General features: G+C 63.5%; 4 protein-coding genes across 6 annotated transcripts in view; 3 read left to right on the top strand and 1 right to left on the bottom strand.

The window, feature by feature from the left end:
• ACBD4 (acyl-CoA binding domain containing 4) overlaps positions 1–6,883 on the bottom strand; it is a 61,585-nt gene extending 54,702 nt beyond the window's left edge. The window contains exon 1 of the mRNA XM_058858294.1: positions 6,865–6,883. The gene's annotated coding sequence lies outside the window, so the exon portion shown is untranslated. The remainder of the gene's footprint in view (positions 1–6,864) is intronic.
• On the top strand, positions 858–6,857 carry C1QL1 (complement C1q like 1). Its single transcript, XM_058858300.1, has 2 exons — positions 858–1,615; positions 6,335–6,857. The coding sequence occupies exons 1-2, from the start codon at positions 1,055–1,057 to the stop codon at positions 6,512–6,514; spliced, it is 741 nt and encodes a 246-aa protein (XP_058714283.1). The 5' UTR covers positions 858–1,054; the 3' UTR covers positions 6,515–6,857.
• A 1,479-nt stretch (positions 6,884–8,362) lies between the features above and the next one.
• KIF18B (kinesin family member 18B) lies at positions 8,363–17,235 on the top strand. Of its 3 annotated transcripts, XM_058858272.1 has the most exons (10): positions 8,363–10,999; positions 11,479–11,817; positions 12,816–12,970; positions 13,425–13,529; positions 13,799–13,909; positions 14,510–14,707; positions 14,806–14,982; positions 15,325–15,452; positions 15,697–15,866; positions 16,530–17,235. In XM_058858272.1, the coding sequence occupies exons 1-10, from the start codon at positions 10,996–10,998 to the stop codon at positions 17,210–17,212; spliced, it is 2,070 nt and encodes a 689-aa protein (XP_058714255.1). In that variant the 5' UTR covers positions 8,363–10,995; the 3' UTR covers positions 17,213–17,235. The 3 variants fall into 3 exon arrangements, with proteins under 3 accessions (XP_058714255.1, XP_058714257.1, XP_058714258.1); XM_058858274.1 differs by lacking the exon at positions 8,363–10,999 and having other exon boundaries at positions 11,685–12,049; positions 14,806–15,452; XM_058858275.1 differs by lacking the exons at positions 8,363–10,999; positions 12,816–12,970 and having other exon boundaries at positions 11,685–12,769; positions 14,806–15,452.
• Positions 17,236–18,148: 913 nt separating this feature from the next.
• Positions 18,149–19,395, top strand: FAM187A (family with sequence similarity 187 member A). Its single transcript, XM_058858216.1, has one exon. It carries the CDS (start codon positions 18,149–18,151, stop codon positions 19,388–19,390), a length of 1,242 nt encoding a protein of 413 aa, XP_058714199.1. The 3' UTR covers positions 19,391–19,395.
• Positions 19,396–20,874: the final 1,479 nt, after the last annotated feature.

Below are 20,874 nucleotides of genomic sequence, written 5' to 3'. Positions count from 1 at the left end.
AGGTGCCACCGAGGTTAATGCCACCTCGGTGTTGTCACCCGGGGCCACCGAACCGCTGAGGTGAGTGGCGCTGGGAGCAGCCCCAGGCCGCTCTACGCCTGTGTGTCCGTGTCCCCCTCCCCCGTCCCCGCGTCCTTCGCTCACCCCCGGCGCTGGCGGCGCCTGTCACTTGCCATCGCGTCCTGCTGTCCCCGCCGAGGCTGATGGAGATGGCAGGCGACGGAGCGGGCGCAGCCGCGTGTCCCCGTGTCATGAGCCCGCGGCTGCTCGGCCCCCGGGGACGGCTCTTTCGGCAGCCCGGCCGTGCCCGCGGTGGCACCTCCGGGTGCCCCGCTGTCGCTGTGGCCACCAGCGGTGACATCCCGTCCCACGGACCCACGGTTGACCGCGATGGATGCTTGGCCACGTGGGTGTCACCTGGGCTGTCCCAAAGCGTGGTCCCTCGTGGGACGGGAAATTGAGGCAGGGAGTAGCGGCGGGCCCTGGGGACCATCCCCCCGCGGGTGTTCTTCTGTGGGGACACAGGTGACGGGTCCCAGGGGTGTCCCCAGCGCCACGGGGACCCTCGGAGTGCTCGGGGTCCGGCGTGGGGACAGGGCGTGGCTCGGGAGACCACGCGGGGCCGGGGCCACCGAGGGATCCTGCGCGCTTGAGGGGGGTCAGTGGGGCAGCCGGTCCCACCTCCCTGCCTCAGTTTCCCTCCCTCGGAGGGAGGGGGTCGCGGGTGGGGGGGGCGGGGGCGTTCTCGTGGGCGCGGTTGGCAGAGGCGGGGGCGTGTCCTGATGGGTGGGCGTGGTCAGGGGCGTGTCCTCCTGCTGGGTGGGCGTGGCCCGGTGGGGTGGGCGTGGCCCGTGCGGCGCGGGGCGCACCGGAGCCAGCGGAGCGCAGCGGAGCCGCCGCCGCCGCCAGCCCGAGCCCCCCCGCCGCCGCCGCCGCCGCCGCCCTGCTCCCCCCCGCCGGCACCATTCCCTCCCCCGGGCGCCAGCGCGCCCCGGCCGGGCGGCGGCTCAGCCTGGGCCGGAAAACTTTGCTGGCGGCCGCGGCGGGGGTGGTGATGGTGTTGGTGCTGGTGGTGCTCATCCCGGTGCTGGTGAGCTCCGCCGGTACCGACGGCCGGTACGAGATGCTGGGCACCTGCCGGATGGTCTGCGAGCCCTACGGCCCCGCCGCCCCCCCGCAACCGGCCGAACGCGGCCCCCTCCCGCCGCCCTCCACCCTGGTGCAAGGTCCTCAAGGCAAACCGGGGAGACCGGGGAAACCGGGACCGCCTGGACCGCCCGGAGAACCGGGACCGCCGGGGCCGGTGGGGGCGCGGGGTGAAGCAGGAAGACCGGGACCCCCGGGATTACCGGGACCGGGGGCTACGGGCGCAGTGAGCGCGGCCACCTACAGCACGGTGCCGCGGGTCGCCTTCTACGCCGGCCTCAAGAACCCCCACGAGGGCTACGAGGTCCTCAAGTTCGACGACGTGGTCACCAACCTGGGCAACAGCTACGACGCCGCCTCGGGCAAGTTCACCTGCGCCATCCCCGGCACCTACTTCTTCACCTACCACGTCCTCATGCGCGGCGGCGACGGCACCAGCATGTGGGCCGACCTCTGCAAGAACGGGCAGGTAAGGGCTGCCCGTCCCGGCTCCCCCTGCGGGAGCGGGAGCTCTGCTGTCCCCAAGCACGGGAGAAGGGCTACGGGCGCTTCCATGGGGTGCCCCGTCCTTTCCTGGCCCCAGCGATGCGTCCTCTGTGTGCTCCATTCTTCTCCTGGCCCCAGGAATGCACCTCCAGGTTGCCACAACCTCTCTGTGCTGATGATGGACTGCGGGTGCTTCCCCAGGGGCCCCGTCCTTTTCCCAGCCCCAGAGATGCATCCCCAGGGTGTCACATCCTTCTCCCAGTGGCAGTGATGGGCTCTGGGTCCATCCCCAGGGTGTCACATCCTTCCCCCAGTGGCAGTGGTGGGCTCTGGGTCCATCCCCAGGGTGTCACATCCTTCTCCCAGTGGCAATGATGGGCTCTGGGTCCATCCCTGGCGTGCTACATCCTTCTCCCAGACACTGACATGCACCTCTGGGGTGCTTTGTCCTTCTCCCAGTGGTGAAGATGGGCTCTGTGTGCTCCCCCAGAATGCCCTGTCCTTTTCCTATCCCCAGGGATATACCCCCAGGATGCTCTGTCCCTCTCTCGGTGACAATGATGGGATTTGGGTGCATTTCCAGGGTGCCACATCCCCCTCCTGGGAGCGCAGTTGTAACCCCAGGGTGCCCTGCTCTCCTCACAGTGACATGATGGACTCCGGGTGCACCAAGGGGGGGCTCTGTCCTGCTCCCATCTCTGGAGCTGCATCCTCACTGTGCCCCATCCTTCTCTCAGTGCTGGAGATGCTCCCCCAGGATGCTCCTTCCTCCAGTGGCAATGACAGGCTCGGGATTCGTCCCCGGGGTGCTACCCGCACTGAAGGAGCGCCCCATGGGGTGCCCTGTCCTTCCCCAGAGCAGTGCAGGGCTCCGGGTGCACCCCTGGGGTGTCCCATCCTCCTCCGATTGCCAGACGCTGCCCCGCGTGCCCTGTCCCTCCCCCAGTGCTGGGGACAGTCGCCATCAGCCCTGACGTGTCCCCAGGGGCTCCCTCAGCTCTTTCCTTGGCCACGGAGATGTTCCTTGTGGTGTTTTGGGGCACCCCCACTGCGCCCCCGGAGTCCCCCCGGCCATGCCATTGTCCCCGCTGAGGTCCCTGGAGGTCCAGGGCTCCCCCCCGGCGGGGACAGCGGCCGCGGTGGCCTCGAGGGGGGCAGTGCCTGCCCCGCTTTTGGGGGGCTGCACCCCCAGCCCGGAGCCGGCTCTGCTGCTGGGTCAGGAGACACGGGCTGCGTGGGGACACCGCGGGGGACACACAGCCCGAGGGTGGCTCCATCCTTCCCCCTCCCCGCTCCCGCATCCTCCCGACCCCATCCCGCTGGAACCCCCAACGCCAGGACTCAGCCTCACCATCCACACGCTTTTCGGGTGTCCCTTTTCCACGCCATGTCCCCCTCCCTGTCACGACTCGAGGGACCAGATGTGGCTGTGACCCCCGGGCTGTCACCCGAGCTCAGTTCCCCTGGATGGCACCGCATTCCCGCGGGCTCCATTCACTCTGCTCCCGCTTCCCATCCTTTCCTCCGGCATCACAACCCGCGGCGCATCCTTGTCCTGAGGATGCAAGACCCCGAATTAACCCAAACCTGAGTTATCACCCCAGAAACAGCCGGGGTGTGAGGCAGGGAGTGCGAGCCTTGTCACGGCCGCGGCGCTTCACCCCTCGGCTCCGAGCCCTTCCGAGCGGCAGCACGGCGGGAGCCGCTCGGCAGCTTTTCTCTATCCAAACAGTTCCAATTTCCTTTTATTTGGATTGGTTTTGTCCTCCACCGCCCTCCAGCCCTAAATTTTGGGGGGTTCCAGCGCCGCTTAGCACTTCTGGCCCTTTCTTCCAAGCAGCATCTGTGTAACTCCGGACTGAGCACCCCAAAACCTCACCTCAACCCTTTTGCCTCCCCCAAAATATTTTTGGGGATCACCCCAGACCTCTTTACCCCCCCAGCTCTGCGGGGCATCGACATTCCTGGATGATTTTCCAGAAGCTGTGGAGCCCCTTGTCAAGAGGAGCCACACTCGGGCGGGCGATGCAACTTAATTAACTGGTTGTTAATTACTAACAAGGCATCGCCGCATCGATATCTTTAAAGAAGATTTCCCCCTCTCGCAATGCCCCAAATAATTAAAAAATGGGGTTATTTAGTTGGTTGCTGCCAAAAATCCCCGTCCCTGGCATGGTGTGCGATGCCAGCAGATAAAGGTCAATCCTGGCATCTTCAGAGCAAGTCAGAACTTGGGGGGCCCCCTCTGACCCCCCAAAAAATCCCCTGGGTGCTGCCGGTTTGGGGGCCGCCCATCACCGTTGGGTCAGGGCTGGAGTTAATGAGAGCCAGGGGAGCTGCTGCTGGTGGTTAATTAGCATTAATTATTATTTGTATTAGCCCATAGCTGAGGCGAGGGCAGCTGGAGGAGGGAGGTAGACGGACGGAGGAATGGATTGATTAATGGATTAATTGATTGATTGATTGATTGATTGACAGACAGGGCTGGTACCGGCTGGGTTTGTGGTCCCCAGGCTGTAGGACGGCCATCCACAGCTCAGGGAGGGTCACAGCCCCAGGGGACTGGTGGGGACAGTCCCCAAAGGTACAAAAGGACCTGCTGGGAGGTCCGGGGAGCACCCACTGCTCTGTCCGGGGTTCGGGGGGAGCATCTGCGGCTGTGCCCAGGGGGGTCTGAGCGGGGGCAACCTCAGCTGTGCTCGGGAGTGCTGCGAGGGCACCCAGAGCTGTGCCCGAGGATCCTGAGGAGCGCCTGCCACGGCGTTTGGGGGTCTGGAGAGGCAGCTGCTGCCACGCCGTGGGGTCCGTGGTGTCCCCGAGGCCCCAAGTGTCACTGCACATGGCAGCACTGTCCCCTGTCCTCCGGAAAGCTCCTGGGTGCAGCCACCTTGGGGACCGCTCCAGAGTGTCCCCAGCACCGGGGACACCCCCAGCATTGTCACTGGGGTCAGGGACAGCGGCTGCAGCCGAGTCCAGGCTGGGGCCACGGCTCCCGCCTCCCGGCTGTGCCATGGGGAAACTGAGGCATAGAACAAGGGGGTGATGGCATGGCGGGGGGCCGTGGTGGCAGCCCCCCCTCCTGTGCCTCTGCGGTGCCGGGAGCGGCTCAGCCCGGCCCAGCGCTGCCATTTATCTTCCCTGGTTAGCGAGGGCTGGCGGGAGCGGTGACGAGGCGGATCCCTAACGAGGGAAGACGGATGGCACCGGGCAGCTCCAGCTGTGGCGGGGGGGACGATGGTGGGAGCCCGGCACCAAATGGCTCTTCCCGGTTTGCCTTCCTCACGGCTTCTTTCCTCACTGCTCTTCCTCAGCAAAACCCCAGGAGAGGCAGCGTCCCCTGGACATTGGGGCGCTGTGACTGCTTGGGATTCAGGGTCCCCACCGGGAATGGGGACCCTCGCGGTGGCAGGGCAGACAAAGGGTGACTTTTAGTAGGGTGAGCGTTGCTGGTGGCATGAGGGACACGGCTGCGTGGGCACGAACAAATCCTATGGGACCAGCAGCCTGGCCGTCCCTGGGTTCCAGAGTTAACAGCGTCTGACCCCAGCATCGCAGGCTGCCGGTGGGCTCGGGGAGGTGCGGCTGGGGAGGAGCGGTCCCCCGGGGTCCTGGGGGCAAAGGACAGGACTGCATGGGGACAGCCGTCCCTCTGTCCCCGCTCCGGGACACCGCAGCCTCTCGCCGGTGACTGCCCGCCCCGCGCGAGCCAATTAAGAGCCGATTCTCGTCGGTTGTAATTAGCGGCACCTTCTCCCGGCGCAGAGCTTCTGCATTTCACTTGGGATTTCACCAGCCGCCTTGTCACTGTCACCCAGCGCCGCGATCTCCCCGCGAGGCGCCAGCGGAGATTTGATTACCCAAAGAATTCTGCAGCGGCAGCGGGCTCCAGCCGCGGAACCGCTTCTCCAGGCGGTGACGGATCCTCTGGCTCTGCCAGCACCTGAGGCGAGGTTTCCTCATCTGCAGGAAACCTTTATGGGGGAGCATCCCGCCTCGCAGTGGGTGCGGGTCCGTGTGACGGGGGGTTCTGCTCTCACCACACACTCACGGTCTCTGTGCAGCTCCTGGGAAGGGCTGCGGGCTGCGCTGGGGCAGTGCTTTGGTTTGGGGCTGGGCTGGGAGATGGGTCCTGTGTCCCAGGCATGGTCCTGTATCCAAACCCAGAGACAGGATCCTGTGTCTGAGCTGGGGTCCTGCACCCAAACCTGATCTGGGGTCCCATGATGGAGCTGTGCTCCCACATCCGAGCTGGGAGCTGGGGTCCTGTGTCTGAGACATGGTCCCACATGGGAATCTGGAGCTGGGCTCCTGTGTTTGAGCTGGGGTCCTGCATCCGAATCCGGAGTCAGGGTCCTGTGTGAGAGCCGTAGTCCGTGTCTGACCCACGGTCCTGTATCCGAACATGGATTTGGGGTTCCGTGTCAGAGCTGCGGTCCTGTATCAGAATCCTGTCTGGGCTGTTGTCCTGCACCTGAGTCAGACCCAGACGTGTCTGTGCCGTGCTTCCGTGTCTGTGCCCGCCGGGCCGGGGAGAGGCTCCACCCGGGACCAGCTCACGCACGGTGCGGGTTCCGGGGCCCCGGGGCGGGTGGATGTGATATGATATGATGTGATATGATGTGCTGTGATGTGATGTGTGTGTCCCGTGGGATCCGCGGGCCGAGGTGTGCCCTGAGCCGCTCCCGCGGTGTCCCCTGGGCAGGTCCGGGCCAGCGCCATCGCGCAGGACGCCGATCAGAACTACGACTACGCCAGCAACAGCGTCATCCTGCACCTGGACGCGGGGGACGAGGTCTTCATCAAGCTGGACGGGGGCAAAGCCCACGGCGGCAACAACAACAAGTACAGCACCTTCTCCGGCTTCATCATCTACTCGGACTGAGCCCGGAGCCGCGGCACCGCCCCCGGCAGCCCCCGCAGTCACCCCCCGGCCCCACGGCATCCCTGTGCCGTGGTTTGGTTCCCTGCTGCCCCCCGGCTCCCCCCGCTCTTGCCCAGCCCCACGGAACCCCCCGCCACAGTCCAGCCCACGGATTCCCCCGCTGCTCCCCGCGCTCCCGGCTGCCTTCGGTGCCCAGAACCCCCCTTTTCCCGTGAGCTCACACCAAGGCTGCCAATTGAGGGCTTGGGGCTGCAGAGGTTTGGGGGTGGCGAAAAGCTGCGGGTGCCCCCCGCGCTGCCCCACGGCACCCCCATCCCTGGCTGTGCCCCCTTGTCCCGCCCGTTCTCTCTGCCCGCCGCGGGGCGATGCCGGGGGGCTCGGGGGGGTCCGGCTGTACAGACGCGCACGGCCCCGGGGGGCTGTGCTGGGGCGGGGGGAGCCGCCGTCCTGCCCCCCCCCCCGCCGGGGTGACAACATGGTAAAGCAGAGCTGTGATCTCTCCCCGTCTGCTGTGTGTGTCCCCAGTGTCCCCCACCCTGGGGACGGGATCTTCCTGCCACCACCACCCCCCATCCCGACCCCGCTTGGTTTATCAAACCAGCCCAGCCACGAGAGGCTCCCTGTCCCTTCATCACCTTCAGCGGGGCCGCTTGGGCTGCCACCATTACCATGGCCCTGTCCCCAGAGCCCAGGTGGCCCCATGAGGGGGTGTCCCTCGAGGAACAGAGCATTGCCACTGTGAGGGGACACGGTCAGGCCACACAGAGCCACTGGGACCCTCGGGCACACGCGCCCATCCCCGCTGCCTCGGCACGGGCAGGTGACAGCGGCCACCTCCGGAGCGGCTGTGATGGGATCAGAGGATGGGAGCACTGCGGTCACGGAGTGGCCTTGGGGACAGGACGGGGCTGGGTGTCCTCCTGGCTGTATGTGTGTGTCCTAGGGGTGTGTGTGTTCCCAAGAATGAGTGTTCATGTCCCCAGGTGTGTGTGTGTGTGTGTCCCAGGGCTGTGTGTCCCTCAGATGTGTGTGTCTGTGTCATGGGGGTGTGTGTGTCCCCAGGTGAGTGTTGTGTGTTCCAGGTGAGTGTGTGTGTGTCCCCAGGTGAGTGTTGTGTGTTCCAGGTGAGTGTTGTGTGTTCCAGGTGAGTGTGTGTGTGTCCCCAAGTGAGTGTTGTGTGATCCAGGTGTGCTCCCTCCCCCAGCTCTGTGTGTGTGTCCCAGGCCTCGGCGGGTCCCGGCGCTGTTCCCAGAACCGATCCCAGCTGGAGGCGGCGGCGGCGCCGGGCTGGATCGCAGCCCTGAGAAGAAGGTCCCTGAGAACGGTGCGGCCGAAGCCCCCCTCGGGGACCCTCCCGAACCCTCCGGAATCCCCCGGGACCTTCCAAGCCCCCTCGGAACCCCCCGGGACCTTCCAAACCCCCTCGGAACCCCCCGGGACCTTCCCGGACCCTCCGGAACCCCCCGGGACCTTCCCGGACCCTCCGGAACCCCCCGGGACCTTCCCGGACCCTCCGCCCGCCGGGGCTCTGAGCTGCTGCTGCTGTCCCGGGAGCCGCCGGCAGGGGGCGCGGGCGGCGGGGAGCCTGCAGCGCCCATGGGGCATCGCGCGGGGCTCGGGACTACAACCCCCATGAGGCACCGCGCGGGACGCAGCCAATGGGAGCCGGAAGGCGACGCGGGGCCAATCAGAGAGCGGGGCGGGGCCTCGCGGGCAATTTAAAGGCGGCGCAGCGGCGGGAACCCGCCTGAGGCTGAGGGAGCGGGGCCGGGGCCGGGGCCGGGGCCGGGGCCGGGGCCGGGGCCGCGGCCGCGGCCGGGGCCGGGGCCGCGGCCGCGGCCGGGGCCGGGGCCGGGGCCGGGGCCGCACGAAGTGGGTGCAGCGCCCTGTGCGAGGGACTTTGGGACCCGCAAAGGAGGTGCAGGTACAATGAGGAGGCCGTGGCTTAACAGAGCGTCAGGTCTTGAGGGGCTGAGCGGGCCCAAAGGGGAAGGTGTTGGCACTATGGCATAAATAGTTCCAGGTTTCGCTGCGGATCGCCCTGGCTCCCCTTCCCGAGGAGGCTCCGTGAGCATCAGCAGCACTCCCGAGGGAGCAGCTCCTTCACGGGGGTTTGTGCCCCGCCCGACACCGCGGGCAGCCTGGGAGCTGCACAGGAGGAGATCCTGCCATGGAAGTGCCTCAAAGTGGAATCACCGCCCACTAAACAGTGTCCAGCACACGATACAGCCTAGAATTGTAAACAGTTTCCCACTGCATTCTTTAAAGGGCTCTGGGCTCGCTCTGTCCCTGCCGAGCCTGGCTCAGATCCTGCTCCCCCGGACCCGCAGCAGGTGCAAGCACAGCCCAGCCCCAGACTCCATCCACTGCAGTAACTGCACCAAAATGGACAATGGAGAGACACAAACCCAATCTTAGAACCTATGTGGAATCTGCTCAGGAAATTTTAACACTCTCCCTTTGTTTCCTCCCTGCTGCAAGGATCCCAGGTGAACTCATCCAGTATCAGCAGTTGGGTGTTTGGAGAAGGAAGGTGGGCTGGGGTCACATGTGGGTCAGCAATTGTTCAGGAAACTTTCTGGCAATCCATCCCAAAGCCCCTCTGGCAGTCACATTCCTCCCCCTCCAGACTGGCACTGCTGGGACTGAAGCCCCTTCACAGCAGCAGCTCCAGAGATTCCTCATCAGGAATTCCTCCTGTGATTTTAATGGGGCATTCCTGCTAGTATACTCAAAGGGAAAAGTTTCAAGGGATTTAACACAATGCCCTGACACACAATATTATTGCAGCTACCAAACAGAACAAAGCTAAGGTCAACAGAGTTGCCATAGGCCAAAAAGGATTATCAATATAAAATCACAAAAAAGGGTTGATTGTTCCCTATCTATTGACATACTGTATCATCCACCTGGTGCTGGCAGTTGGATGTTTGGAGAAGGAAGGTGACCTGAGATCCCACCTGGGTTAGAAACTGTTCAGGAAACTTCCCTGTCATCCATCCTGGAGCTGCCCTGACAGCTGCAGTCCCACCCCAGACTGGCACTGGTGGGGCCGAGGCCATCAGCAGTGCCTTGAGGGGCCCTGTTGGCTCCCCCCACCCCATCCCACAGTTGCTCCTGGTTTCCTCTCCAGCTCAGGCCCAGGGCTCCCAGAGTGCAGTCCCAGGCTCTGGTTCCTTTAAGGAATTTTATCATGGTGGAGCAGCTCAGTAACAGCTTGAGGTGGAACTTCTGGGGAGGGACCCCAACAAAGGATCTCCCAGGCTTCCATCACCTCCCAGTCTGTGCACCTGACAGTGGGGCCCTCCTGCTGAGCCATCATCTCCTGCTGTGTCCAAGTGTCCAGTTACCTGCCCGGTGCTGCAGGACCCCTGGGCCCTTTGGGTCAGTGCCAGGTCCTGGCCCCTTGCTGGGGGCTCTGTCCCCAAGCTCTGTGCACTAAATGTGGTCCTCAACATGTGGGACCCTCATTACACACCCCAAACTGCGACAGAGCAACATCCCCAGACCCCCTAATCCACAGCTGCACCCACAGGCTGGAGCTTCCTTCATCACCTTTGAAAATCCAGCACACCATGCCCGGTCCCACAGGACATGTCTGCAGTGGAGGGACAGGGCTGGGAGGGCTGGGCTGCTGGCTGGGTGAGGAACTGGTTGGGCTGTGGGCTCCCATGTCCTGGGGGAGGTCGGTGACCAGGGGTGTCCCTGGGGGCTCTCTGGTGGCACCAGGGCTCTGCAATCCCCTCCTCACTGACACACACACAGCAGCTCGAGCCCACCCTCAGCATGTTAGCAAAGGTGACACAAAACTGCAGGGCAGGTGACATCCAGGGGGACCTGGACAAGCTGGAGAAGTGGGACCAAGAGAACACGATGAAGTTCAATAAAACAACGGGCAAGGGGCTGCACCTGTGCAGGGACAGTCCCAGGCACCAGCACAGAGTGGGAGAAGAGCTCAGAGCTGCCCTACAGGGAAGGACTTGGGGGTTCCAGTGGAGGAAAAGCTGTACCTGAGCCACCAGCGAGCAGTGGCAGCACCAAACGCCAAACCCATCCTGAACTGCAGCAAAAGAGTGGCCAGAGGTGGGTGAAAGAGGAGATGCTGCCCCTCCCCTCTGGGGAGCTGTAACGGGATCACCTTTTAGGGTCCCGTCCAACCCAAACCCGTCAGTGACCGTGTGGTTCCACGATAATGAATCCGGGGCTCCGTTGGTGCCGGCACAGTTCCATGGCCTCCAGCGACACGAGTGACAACGTTCCGGGGCTGCCGGGCACCGGCGGATCCCGAGCGCGAGTGACAACGGCCCGGGTGTCCCGCGGCCGCCGCTCCCGGCTCCGCTCAGCCGCGCTCTGCTCGCTGCAGGCGGAGGCGATCCAGAAACCCCTTCCCGGTGACCTGCACGGAGGTCCCTTCCCCTTCCCGGTGACCGTCCCTGCACAGAGCCGGCACCGCCACCCCACGCGGGGGTACTGCCGTCCCCATGGGTCCGTTCTGCTGTGCCGGGCTGGGGAGGGATGGGGACACGGGGAGGGAGGGAGGACTACGGGAGGGGGCTCTGGGAGGACCAAAGGAGTGAGAGGGTCCTGAGAGGGTCGTGGGAGAGGCTGAGTGGGCTGGAAGGGGGATGTTGGGACCCTTGGGGAGGCTGTGGGAGGGGGCTGTGTCTCAAAGGGATTTAGGGTCTTTGGGGAGGCTGTGGGGTCCAGGGGAGCAGTAGGAGCGTGGAGGGGTTTGTAGGGCCGTTGGGATCCAAGGAGACACCAAGGGGGGCCGGGGTTTTGGGTGAGGCTGTGGGAGGCTGAATGGAGGTTCAGGCTCATGGGGGGCTCCAAAGGGGCACTGGGCGCCATTGGCACGGGGGGTTGGGTGCAGACCCCGGGGAATGGGGGCGGCTCTGAGACCTCGCCCAGCCTGGGCATCTCCCTCCCCACTGCACCCTCCAGCTGAACCTGTTCCCCCCCAGACCGCATCAGTACCCAGATCCCTGGATCGGGAGCCGTGGCCCCCAGCAGCCCCATGCCCCAGGAGGGCTCCATGACCGTGGTGCTGCGTGTGAGGCCCCCCAGCCGCCGGGAGCGAGCTGCACCCCGAGTCCTGCACGTCCTGGACCAGCACGAGGTGCTGCTCAGCCTGGAGGAGCCCGGCGGAGCCGCCCCGCCCGCCCGCAGCCCCGGCCGCCGCCGCAGGAACCTCAAATTTGTGTTCGACCACGTTTTTACCGAGGGGGCCACGCAGGAGGAGGTGTTCCAGCACACCACGCTCCCTCTGCTGGACTCCCTCCTCGCTGGCTACAACTGCTCCGGTAAACCCTGGCACACAACTCTGATCCTTGCAGGAGCCCCTGCCCCATCCGCTCCCAGGCTGGGTGGGCTCAGCAGAGCCCTGAATTTAATTTGGAAGCCCCCACGCATCTCTGAGAATGGGATGACACAACAGCAACCCAAAATCCCACAGCCTGAAGCTTGTCGGTTCCAGCAGTGCTTGGCACCCGGGGAGTCGGGGTGGAGAGGATGGGTACCGGCATTGGGGTAGAGGTGAGGCTGGGCAGGAGCTGTCCAGGCATTTTGAGGGACAAGGATCACTTGTTCTTGTCTGTCTTGGGTCAGGAAGGATGAGAAGAAATGTGATGGATGCATGGAGAAAGAGCCTTGGCTCTTTGCCATTCCTTCCCAGGCTGAATGGCTCTGTAGAGCGGGGTCTGACAGCTCCAGGACAGCTCCCACAGCCCCTGGCTGCTGCTGCCGCCCCCGAACCAGCCGGCAGCTGTTGGGTGTCATGGGCACATCCCCGGGGGAGCCCAGCACTCTCCAGGCTCACCTGAACCAGGTGCTCGGACCAGGGGATGCTGTTCCAGCTCTCGGTGGTTTCTGAGAGCCACTGAAGGGCTGCCCCTGTCTCCAAGCTCCAGCACTGAGTGCTGCCCTCGGGAGGAAGGCTGAGGCTCCAGATCATGTGGAGGCTTCAAAGGAGGTGCTGGAAGATTGGGGTAAAAGAGAGGAATCAGAAATGCCTCATGGGGAGAGGGTCAGAGGTGACCTGAGCATGGGAGCAGCGTTCATCTGGAGACTCGTTCTGTCCCTGCTGCATTAGAGAGGCTGAAAACAGGGGGGAAAGTTGCCCTTTGGAGCAGTGAGGAAAGTTAGGAGTTTTACCTCGTGTCTTGTCTGTGTGGGAAGTTCCCCTACTCTGCTCTGCTCTGCTCTGCTCTGCTCTGCTCTGCTCTCCAGACAGGACCCAGCCTTCTGCTGCACCAGGTGAGTAGTGATAGATCATTTCACCACCCACCCCTTCTCCTTCCAGTGTTTGCCTACGGTGCTTCAGGAGTCGGGAAAACCCACACCATGGTGGGCTCCAAGAGCAGCCCTGGCATTGTGCACCTGGCCACGGTGGAGCTGTACAAGAGGCTCGAGGCCATGAAGGACAAGAGCTGGGAGGTCCTTGTCTCCTACCAGCAGGTTTGCTGTCACCCAGCGTGTTCCCCCCTGCCTCAGTGTCCCCAGGGAAGAGATTTGGGGTTGATCCAGAGGCTGTAGTGCCACGCTCAGGGTACACACAGTGTCCCCTGCTGTGCCTGACTGGAAGCAGGGTCACCCACCCGGTGGAGTGAGCTGGTGCTGCTGGTTTCTGCCAGCTGGAGCAGGGGGCTCTCCCTTGCCGTGCTCACAGAGAAGTGAGAGCTTCCTGGCTGGAAGGGCTGGAGAGGAGCAGGGTTGAGGGAACTACCCAGCAAAGCTCTGGGAGCTGTCCCTGCTTTCTGAGCCCCATCAGCTGCTCCCGGTGGAATGAGGTCCCAGAGGTGGGGTCAGGGGGAACCCCCAGTTGTGCCAGACCCTGCAGGGGTATCCAGCTCTTCTCCCAGCTCCATCCCAGAGAACCAAACCTCAGCCTAACCTCGAATTTCTGCTCCAGGTGTACAAAGAGTGTGTCTACGACATGCTGGAGCCTGGGAGCCCACTGAACGTCTGGGAGCAGCCCGGGAAAGGAGCTGTGGCACACGGTCTCTCCTTCCACAAGGTAGGAGTGGAAGAAAGGGCACAAGAAAAGCACAAGGGCTGGGACTGACTCATCTGCACCGGTGCTGAGAGCTGCTGGCAGTCCTGAGGACAGGGGTGTGGAGGTGCCAGTGCCTCCTGGCTCCTGGCTGGCAGCAGACGTGGCCTCCAGCTGCCACGGGCCCGCAGAGCTGCCGGGTGCCTGGGCCCCACTGCCCGGGGCTGCTCGGCCTCGGCGCGTCCGGCTGCCGTGGGCAGGCGCTGATCCGGCCCCTGCGCGTTCTCCCCCAGCCCACGTCAGCAGAGCAGCTCCTGGACATGTTGGCCAAGGGCAGTAAAAACCGGGCACAGCGTCACACCAAGGCCAACGCCACCTCCTCCCGCTCCCACGCCATCTTCCAGGTGAGGGCTGCTGCCGCTGGGATCGCTCCCATTGCTGCTGGAAACGGGGCCGGGAAACTGCCAGCAACAACATCCCAGGGCTGTCCCCCTCAGCACTGAGCTGGCAATTTTGCTCCCCAGGGGCTCTGTCCATGTGCTCTCTGCTTCCTCGCTGCAAAGCTGCCAGTGGATTTCCGTGCCAGCCAGGCCCCTGCCCGAATTCACAGGGCTGTCACGGCTGCCTGGGCAGACGGAGGCTCTGGCTGTCACTTCAGCCTGAGCCTGCTGCCTCACCCCTTGCTGCTTGCAGGGGAGCAGCCCAGGTGTCTGGATGCTTTTCTAGTCCCTCTGAAGACCTGACCAGCCATATCCCTCTCTATCATCGAGTATGGGAGGTGCTGATTGTTCCCATAGCTGTCCTTTCCTGCCAGATCCCTCCCCTGGCTCTGCTCCTTGTGTCATCACCAGGTGTTTGGCTTGTCTTCCCAATGTGCCAGATTCCTCTCCTCCTCCTTCCTCATCTCCCCTCAGGATTCATTGGCTCTTCCTCTGAAAACACAGAGCTGTGTCTCCCAGAGCACCTGTGTAGAGCCACAGCCTCAGCCCTTTCTGTCCCTGCAGATCCAGGTGAAGCAGTGGGACACCAGTGGTGGCCCGGCCGGGGACTCGTGCGTGGCCAAGCTGAGCTTCATTGACCTGGCGGGCTCGGGGCGAGCATGGGACACACCGAGCCGGGGACAGGGGCTGCGGGAGGCCACCAGCATCAGCCGCTCGCTGCTGGCCCTCAAAAGCGTTGTCCGAGCTCTGACCGGAGCCAGGGTGAGGCAGCTCCCGGCCGGGCTCTGGCTCTCCGGGACGGGTCCGGGAGGGTGTCCCCAGGGCACGGAGCTGAGCGGAGCCTCTGTGTGTCGGGACAGGGCAGACAGAGCCACGTTCCGTTCCGGGACAGCAAACTGACTCGGCTGCTGAAGGACTCGCTGGGCAGCAGCTGCCGCTGCACCGTGATCGCAGCCGTGAGCCCCGCGGCGCCCGCCGGCCCCGACACCTGCAACACGCTGCGCTTCGCCAGCCGGGCCAGGCACATCCTGCTGCCGGTGAGCACCGGGACAGCCCTGCCGGGGCTGCGGCAGGAGGGTGCCCGCTGGGGTGCACTGGTGCCTCCCGTACCCCGTGGGAATCTCCCAGCCCGGGGGTGCCGCTGCGGGCAGGAGCTGCCGATGGAGCTTCAGCAGCGTGTGCCTGCTCTGCTGCTAAAGCTGCTCAGCCCAGACCCCGCAGGGCTTTTGCCCACGGCAGCAGGTCTCGGAGCACGGATCGTGTCCCCTGCAGCCACCCGGGGGCCCTGGAGCCTGGAGGAGGCTGAGGAACGGCCCTGCTCCAGCCCCAGCGATGGATGTGTGCTGCCCCATTGTGTTTTAACCACTTCCTTGTCCCAGTCCCTGCAGCTGCAGTGCTCCGGGATGTCTCTCTGCAGCTCCAGAACAGAGTCCCTGCCCGATCTGCAGTTCCAGGCCAGTACACCAAGTCCCCTGCTGCAGGAGCTGTCTGGGCACCAGGAACAGAAGTGAGTGTCCTCGTGTCCTCCCCATGTCCTGCTGCCTCTTCTCGGCCTGGGCAGACTGGGCTGTCCATGGTCTGGATGGATGTGGGACCAGGGCTGTGCTTGGAGATGCTGGCCTGTCCCGGGTCCCTTGTCACCCACAGCTGCACACACACCTGGCAGCTCAGGCTCTCCAGGAAGGGATTTACAGCTTGGGAATGTCCCAGCTTCCAAGTTTGACTCTCTTACCCCAAAACTCTACTCACAGCCTCTGCCCTGATGAAATGAGTATGAAGACAAAGGAAGTGGAGATCCTGGCCCTGGAGGAATCCATAGGATCGGTGGAGGCCTTAGGGCTGGAGGAATCTTCTCCTCCCTGTAGCCCCACAGAGCCCAGCGAGGCTGCCCCAGCCCCGGGAATGCAGCTGAGCTGTGCCGGTGAGGATTTGGGGTGGGAACAGTGGGGATTGGCCCCTCTTCTGTGTCTCGATGGGCGCTGGAGCTGGGACACAGCTCCCGGCCGCGGTGGGCACGGGGCAGAGGAAACGGGGATGTCCCCAGGTGCCACCAAGCGGGTCGTGCAGAGCGATCCGAGCTCGGCAGCACCTCAAGCAGGAGCCGGGAGTAGCTCTGGGCTCCGGGGGGCTCAGCTCGTGTGTGTGAGACAGCTCCCACGAGAGGGATCTCCGTGCCCCAGGAGCCCAGGGCAGCAGATCTGAGCCGCGCTTCTCCCGTCTCCGTCTCTCCTCCCTGGTTCCCTTGCCCGAGCCAGCCGGGATGGAGCCTCAGCCGGCAGCCGGCTCTGAGCTCTTCCTCCTCTTCCTCCGTGCCACGGCGCGATCCTGGGAGCGGGGCGGGTTCTGCAGACCCCGTTTGCCGGGGACAGCGCAGGCATTGCCCCGGGGCACCGCCTGTGGGACCAGCCCGGCGCCTCTGCCGGCTCTTCTTCTCGGAGCTGGATGCGCTTTGATGGAACAGGGCTGCTGCGGGGCTGGGAGGGCAGGTCTGCACTGAGCTGGGGGCACAGGGGTGCTCCAGGGATTGGGGGTGCTCCCGAGCTGCAGACAGGGAGGTGACCCTCTTTCTTCTCTGCTCTTTTAGCCGAGGCGCCTGTCGCCATGCCAGATCCCGCTGTGCCCAGCCCCGACCCGGAATGCTTCCAGGAGCTCTCTCCGTGCTCCAGTTTCAGGTCGATGTCTCCCGGGCCGGTTAAGAGCATGCTCGAGTCGAGCACAGATTCCCAATCAGAAAATTCCCGCAGCTCCCGAGCACGGAGGAAGCGCCAGCAGAGTCCTGGGAAGGCAGCAGGGAGTCCCCGGGCAGCGCAGAGCCCTCCTGTGTCCCCGGGGCCGCGTTGTGTCAGCCTCCAGCCGTCCCCGCCGGGCACCCCAAGCCCTGGCACCCCGGCAGCAGCGGCTGCACGGAGCCCCAGCTCCTTCCCCGGGCCGGCTCCAAGCGCTGAGCAGCAGCAGCCAGAGCTCCGGGCAGCCCTCCCGCATCCACCCCCCAGCACCTCTCCCAGAGTTCAAACTCCAAACGCCTTCAGTTCCTCTCGCCCCCGTTCCTCCTGCAGCCCCGCGAGCATCCGCTCCTGCCCCGCAATGCCCTCCTGTCCCCCCGTGCCCTCCTGCCCCTCGGTGTCCTCCTGCCCCTCATTGCCCTCCTGCCCCCCCGTGCTCCCCTGGCCACGGTTCCGGGGGCAGCTGCGTGCCCCTGTCCGTGCCCCCTCTGCTGGCTCAGTCCTGTTTGTGTGTTTGCAGGTTATGGGTGGGTTTAGGGAATAAGTTACTGTGTTTTTAATAAATTGTTCTGCTCCAAATCCAAGGGCAAACACATGGCTGTTCTCTCCTGCCTCCTCGTTGTGTGGAGAGCCCGGAAAAGGCTCTTGCTCTGGGGTTGGGCTCCATCCCCTTTCTCCATCATCCCAGGGCCTGATGGTGCCTCTGCACCCTTTGCTGTGGGAGGCCTGGGCCCTCTGCTGAGTGTCCCAGAGTGCAGGTGAGGGGTGTGGGGGACACATGGCCATGGCCATCCATGCCAACATCCCAGTCAGGTGAGCTGTCCAACTGTGTCTCTGTCATTGCAGTGGGATCACGGCTCTGCCACTGCACATTCACATTTCGAGTTCTTGTTTGTTCCCCATGCTGTGACTGTTTGTGTCCAGGTACTTCAGAGAGGGGATCAAGGAACCGTGTGGGGTGTGGGAGGTTTCCCCACAGTGCTGATGGGGCTTGCCCTGTGAGCCAAGGAACATCAGGCTCCACTGGCTGGCCTGATCTCCTCCCAGGAGGAAGCAATGGCACAAGCATTGCCACTTTGGAATCCACTCCCCAAGCCTTTCCATTTAAAGCCCCTCTGGTCAGATTGGCCAGCCCACAGCTGAAGGTTCTCTTGCCCTCTCTAACAGGTGCCAGTCATGAAAGCACAACCCAAAAAGCCAAAACCTTCTCAATGGCACCAGCCATGAAGATGTTGATCTGCACTAGAGATCCTCTCTAAGTTCCCATCCAACTCAAACCATGATGAGATGTTGAGGGTTCCACTGGTCCCAGAGCAGCTCCATTGTTGCCAGGCACGTGGGTGACAATGCTCCGGAGCTGCTGGGGACAGGGGGGTTCCAGAGGGGGTGACAGAGGCTGGCCCGTTTCAGGGCAGGATGCTCCCAGAAGATGCCTGGCTGGGCTGTGTGAGTTCTGCTGGGCCAGAGAGCACCCGGAGCGATGGGGAGGAGGCTGCTGGGAGTCACCATACTCCTGTCCCTGGTGGATGTTCTCCAGGCCTTTGCCATCGAGAAGAAAGGGGATGTGTTCAAGAAGATGGCATGTCCCGCCTTCCTGATATTTGAGAACGTCGCGTACTTGGCTGACATGACCTTTGAGCTGCCCTGCAAGTGCAAGCCTGAGGAGGCCTCATCTGTTGTCTGGTACTTCCAGAAGAACCTGCACAGCCACGAAACCACGGTGCTGACAGACTTCAACGGCACCGTGATTGTGGACTCGAGCCACATCCGCGTGGGCAGCGACCTCCTGAAGCGCTTCAGCATCCGCATGTTCAGCCTGATCGTGTTCCGAGCCCAGGTGAGGGACTCGGGCCATTACCTGTGTGGCACCAAGGACGGGCTCTTCTTCTATGGCTACGACGTGGACGTGCAGCCCACCAGGCAGATCACGGTGGCTTTTCTGGATAAGGACCAGCACGTCCAAGAGGATTACACAGGGAAGGAATTCACCCTCTTCACCACCTTCTGGGACTGGACGAGCTGTGACCGCTGCGGGGTGCGGGGTGAGCAGCGGCGGATCGGGCTCTGTTACGTGCAGAGTGCCCAGCTGAAGCCCCGGTACCGCACAGCGCTGCCCAACGTCACCTCCTGCGGCTCCAGGGCTGTGCCCGCACACTTCCAGCGCCTCCTCCACCTCCGCAGCCCCGAGGTGGCCATCCGGAGCTGCCTGGCCCCTTGCCCAGAGAAGGAAGTCCCCGAGGAGGGCGTGCAGTCCATCTCCAACATCATTTACAAGGTGGGTGAGAAGCCCCACCTGCCCCGTGTCCCCATCCAGTACCACAGTCAGCCCCCCAAAAGTGACCTGGTCCTCACGTGCCCGGGAGCGCGGCCCGAGCACGCCGTGGCCTGGGACAAGGGCTCCGTCCGGCTCTACCGCTCCCACTACCTGCTGGGGGTCAGGAAGCACATGAGGCTCTTCATCGACCACGGGAACCACCTGCACCTCCAGCGAGTGCGCAGGAAGGACAAAGCCACCTACTTCTGCTGGAGGGAGGGCGAGCTGGTGGCCGGCTTCCAGCTCAGTGTCCCCTTCCAGCCCCGGCGCCAGCGGAGCCCCTCTGACCCCGAGTCAATCTTTGTCATGAGGGCTGTGGGCATCAGCTTTGCCATCATCACCGGCATCTTCTTCCTCATCCACACGTGTCACTGCAGATGTCAGGTGTTCAGGAAACCGGCCAAGTGACAGCAGCTCCCCCGCTGGACACTTGGATACCCTGGATCACCCTCATGTAGGAAATTTCCAATGTGAGGAACATTTTCTTATGTTTTGGTTTCAACATTTTTTTCAATGTTTTGTTTTGACTTTTTGAAGGGAAAATAATTTTTTCCAAATTAATCTGGAAATTTTCTTCAGTACTCTCTCTGCTTTTGAGGTGTTTTTAACTCACACAACTCAGCACAGAATTGGGAGTCAATATTTGTTTCTGACAGAGTTATCTTACACATCCCCCAAAGGTGGTGGCACCTCTGCAGGGTTTCAGCAGGGAGCAGGATGTGCCCTCCAGGCTCATCTCCTTTGTTTGAGGATGTGACCTGAGGATTTCAGCCTTCCCAAGAGAAATCCTGCTGTCCTGTGCGTCCCAGACATGCTCTGGCACTTGAACTGTGTCAATGATGGTGAGCCAAACACGTGGTGATGACATGAGAATCAAAGTCAGGGAGGGAGGCAGATTGTTGGAAAACAATCTGCATCTCCCACACCCAGGGATGGAGCAGGGTACAGCTGGTTGGGTCCCTGAAGGGCAACAAACCCACCCAAAGCCCCAGAATGAGCTGGGATGGGCTCACACACGGAGGCAGCTCCAGACCTCACTCTTCCTGGGGACTTTGCCACCAAACTCAGCCCCCAGACAGAGCCTGACAGTCCCCAGGGAGGCACCAGCCAGGGCTGTGGGTGCCAAGCCCAGGGCTGGTGCAGGCCAGGGGGAACACTGCTCTGTGCCTTCCCCTCTGAATCCCTAAAAATCTCCAGGTAGAACCCAACGTGCTTCCCCCAGTGCCCTGCAATCCCTTCACCCCCTCCAGGAACAACTCCTGCAGGCACAGAGGTGCTGGAAGCTGAGGACTGCTCCTGTATCCTCACCAGCCCGTGGTTTGCTTGTTGGGAGGCAGAGCTGGCAGCGGGAAGAGCAGATTTCCAACACAGCTCAGGGATTTGGCAGGCAGGAATCCAGGATCCACCAACGAGCCCAGCTGGGAGCTGGCTGGAAAAGCATCCAGACACCTGGGCTGCTCCCCTGCAAGCAGCAAGGGGTGAGGCAGCAGGCTCAGGCTGAAGTGACAGCCAGAGCCTCCGTCTGCCCAGGCAGCCGTGACAGCCCTGTGAATTCGGGCAGGGGCCTGGCTGGCACGGAAATCCACTGGCAGCTTTGCAGCGAGGAAGCAGAGAGCACATGGACAGAGCCCCTGGGGAGCAAAATTGCCAGCTCAGTGCTGAGGGGGACAGCCCTGGGATGTTGTTGCTGGCAGTTTCCCGGCCCCGTTTCCAGCAGCAATGGGAGCGATCCCAGCGGCAGCAGCCCTCACCTGGAAGATGGCGTGGGAGCGGGAGGAGGTGGCGTTGGCCTTGGTGTGACGCTGTGCCCGGTTTTTACTGCCCTTGGCCAACATGTCCAGGAGCTGCTCTGCTGACGTGGGCTGGGGGAGAACGCGCAGGGGCCGGATCAG

This window comes from Poecile atricapillus, chromosome 27 (assembly GCF_030490865.1).
Source record: "Poecile atricapillus isolate bPoeAtr1 chromosome 27, bPoeAtr1.hap1, whole genome shotgun sequence".
In the NCBI taxonomy this organism is placed as follows: Eukaryota; Metazoa; Chordata; class Aves; order Passeriformes; family Paridae; genus Poecile; species Poecile atricapillus.
The sequence above is the reverse complement of the archived record's forward strand: the minus strand, read 5'-3'. Positions and strand labels throughout refer to the sequence as shown.

What these genes read in the sequence shown, in the direction of transcription:
- C1QL1 (XM_058858300.1), top strand. Translation starts at nt 1,055, where the DNA reads ATGGTGTTGGTGCTGGTGGTGCTCATCCCGGTGCTGGTGAGCTCCGCC. An exon ending in ACCTCTGCAAGAACGGGCAG is followed by an intron (nt 1,616 to 6,334) that starts GTAAGGGCTGCC and finishes TCCCCTGGGCAG; the next exon opens with GTCCGGGCCAGCGCCATCGC.
- KIF18B (XM_058858272.1), top strand. An exon ending in GCTCCCACGCCATCTTCCAG is followed by an intron (nt 13,910 to 14,509) that starts GTGAGGGCTGCT and finishes CTGTCCCTGCAG; the next exon opens with ATCCAGGTGAAGCAGTGGGA. An exon ending in TCTGGGCACCAGGAACAGAA is followed by an intron (nt 15,453 to 15,696) that starts GTGAGTGTCCTC and finishes CTCTACTCACAG; the next exon opens with CCTCTGCCCTGATGAAATGA.
- FAM187A (XM_058858216.1), top strand. Translation starts at nt 18,149, where the DNA reads ATGGGGAGGAGGCTGCTGGGAGTCACCATACTCCTGTCCCTGGTGGAT.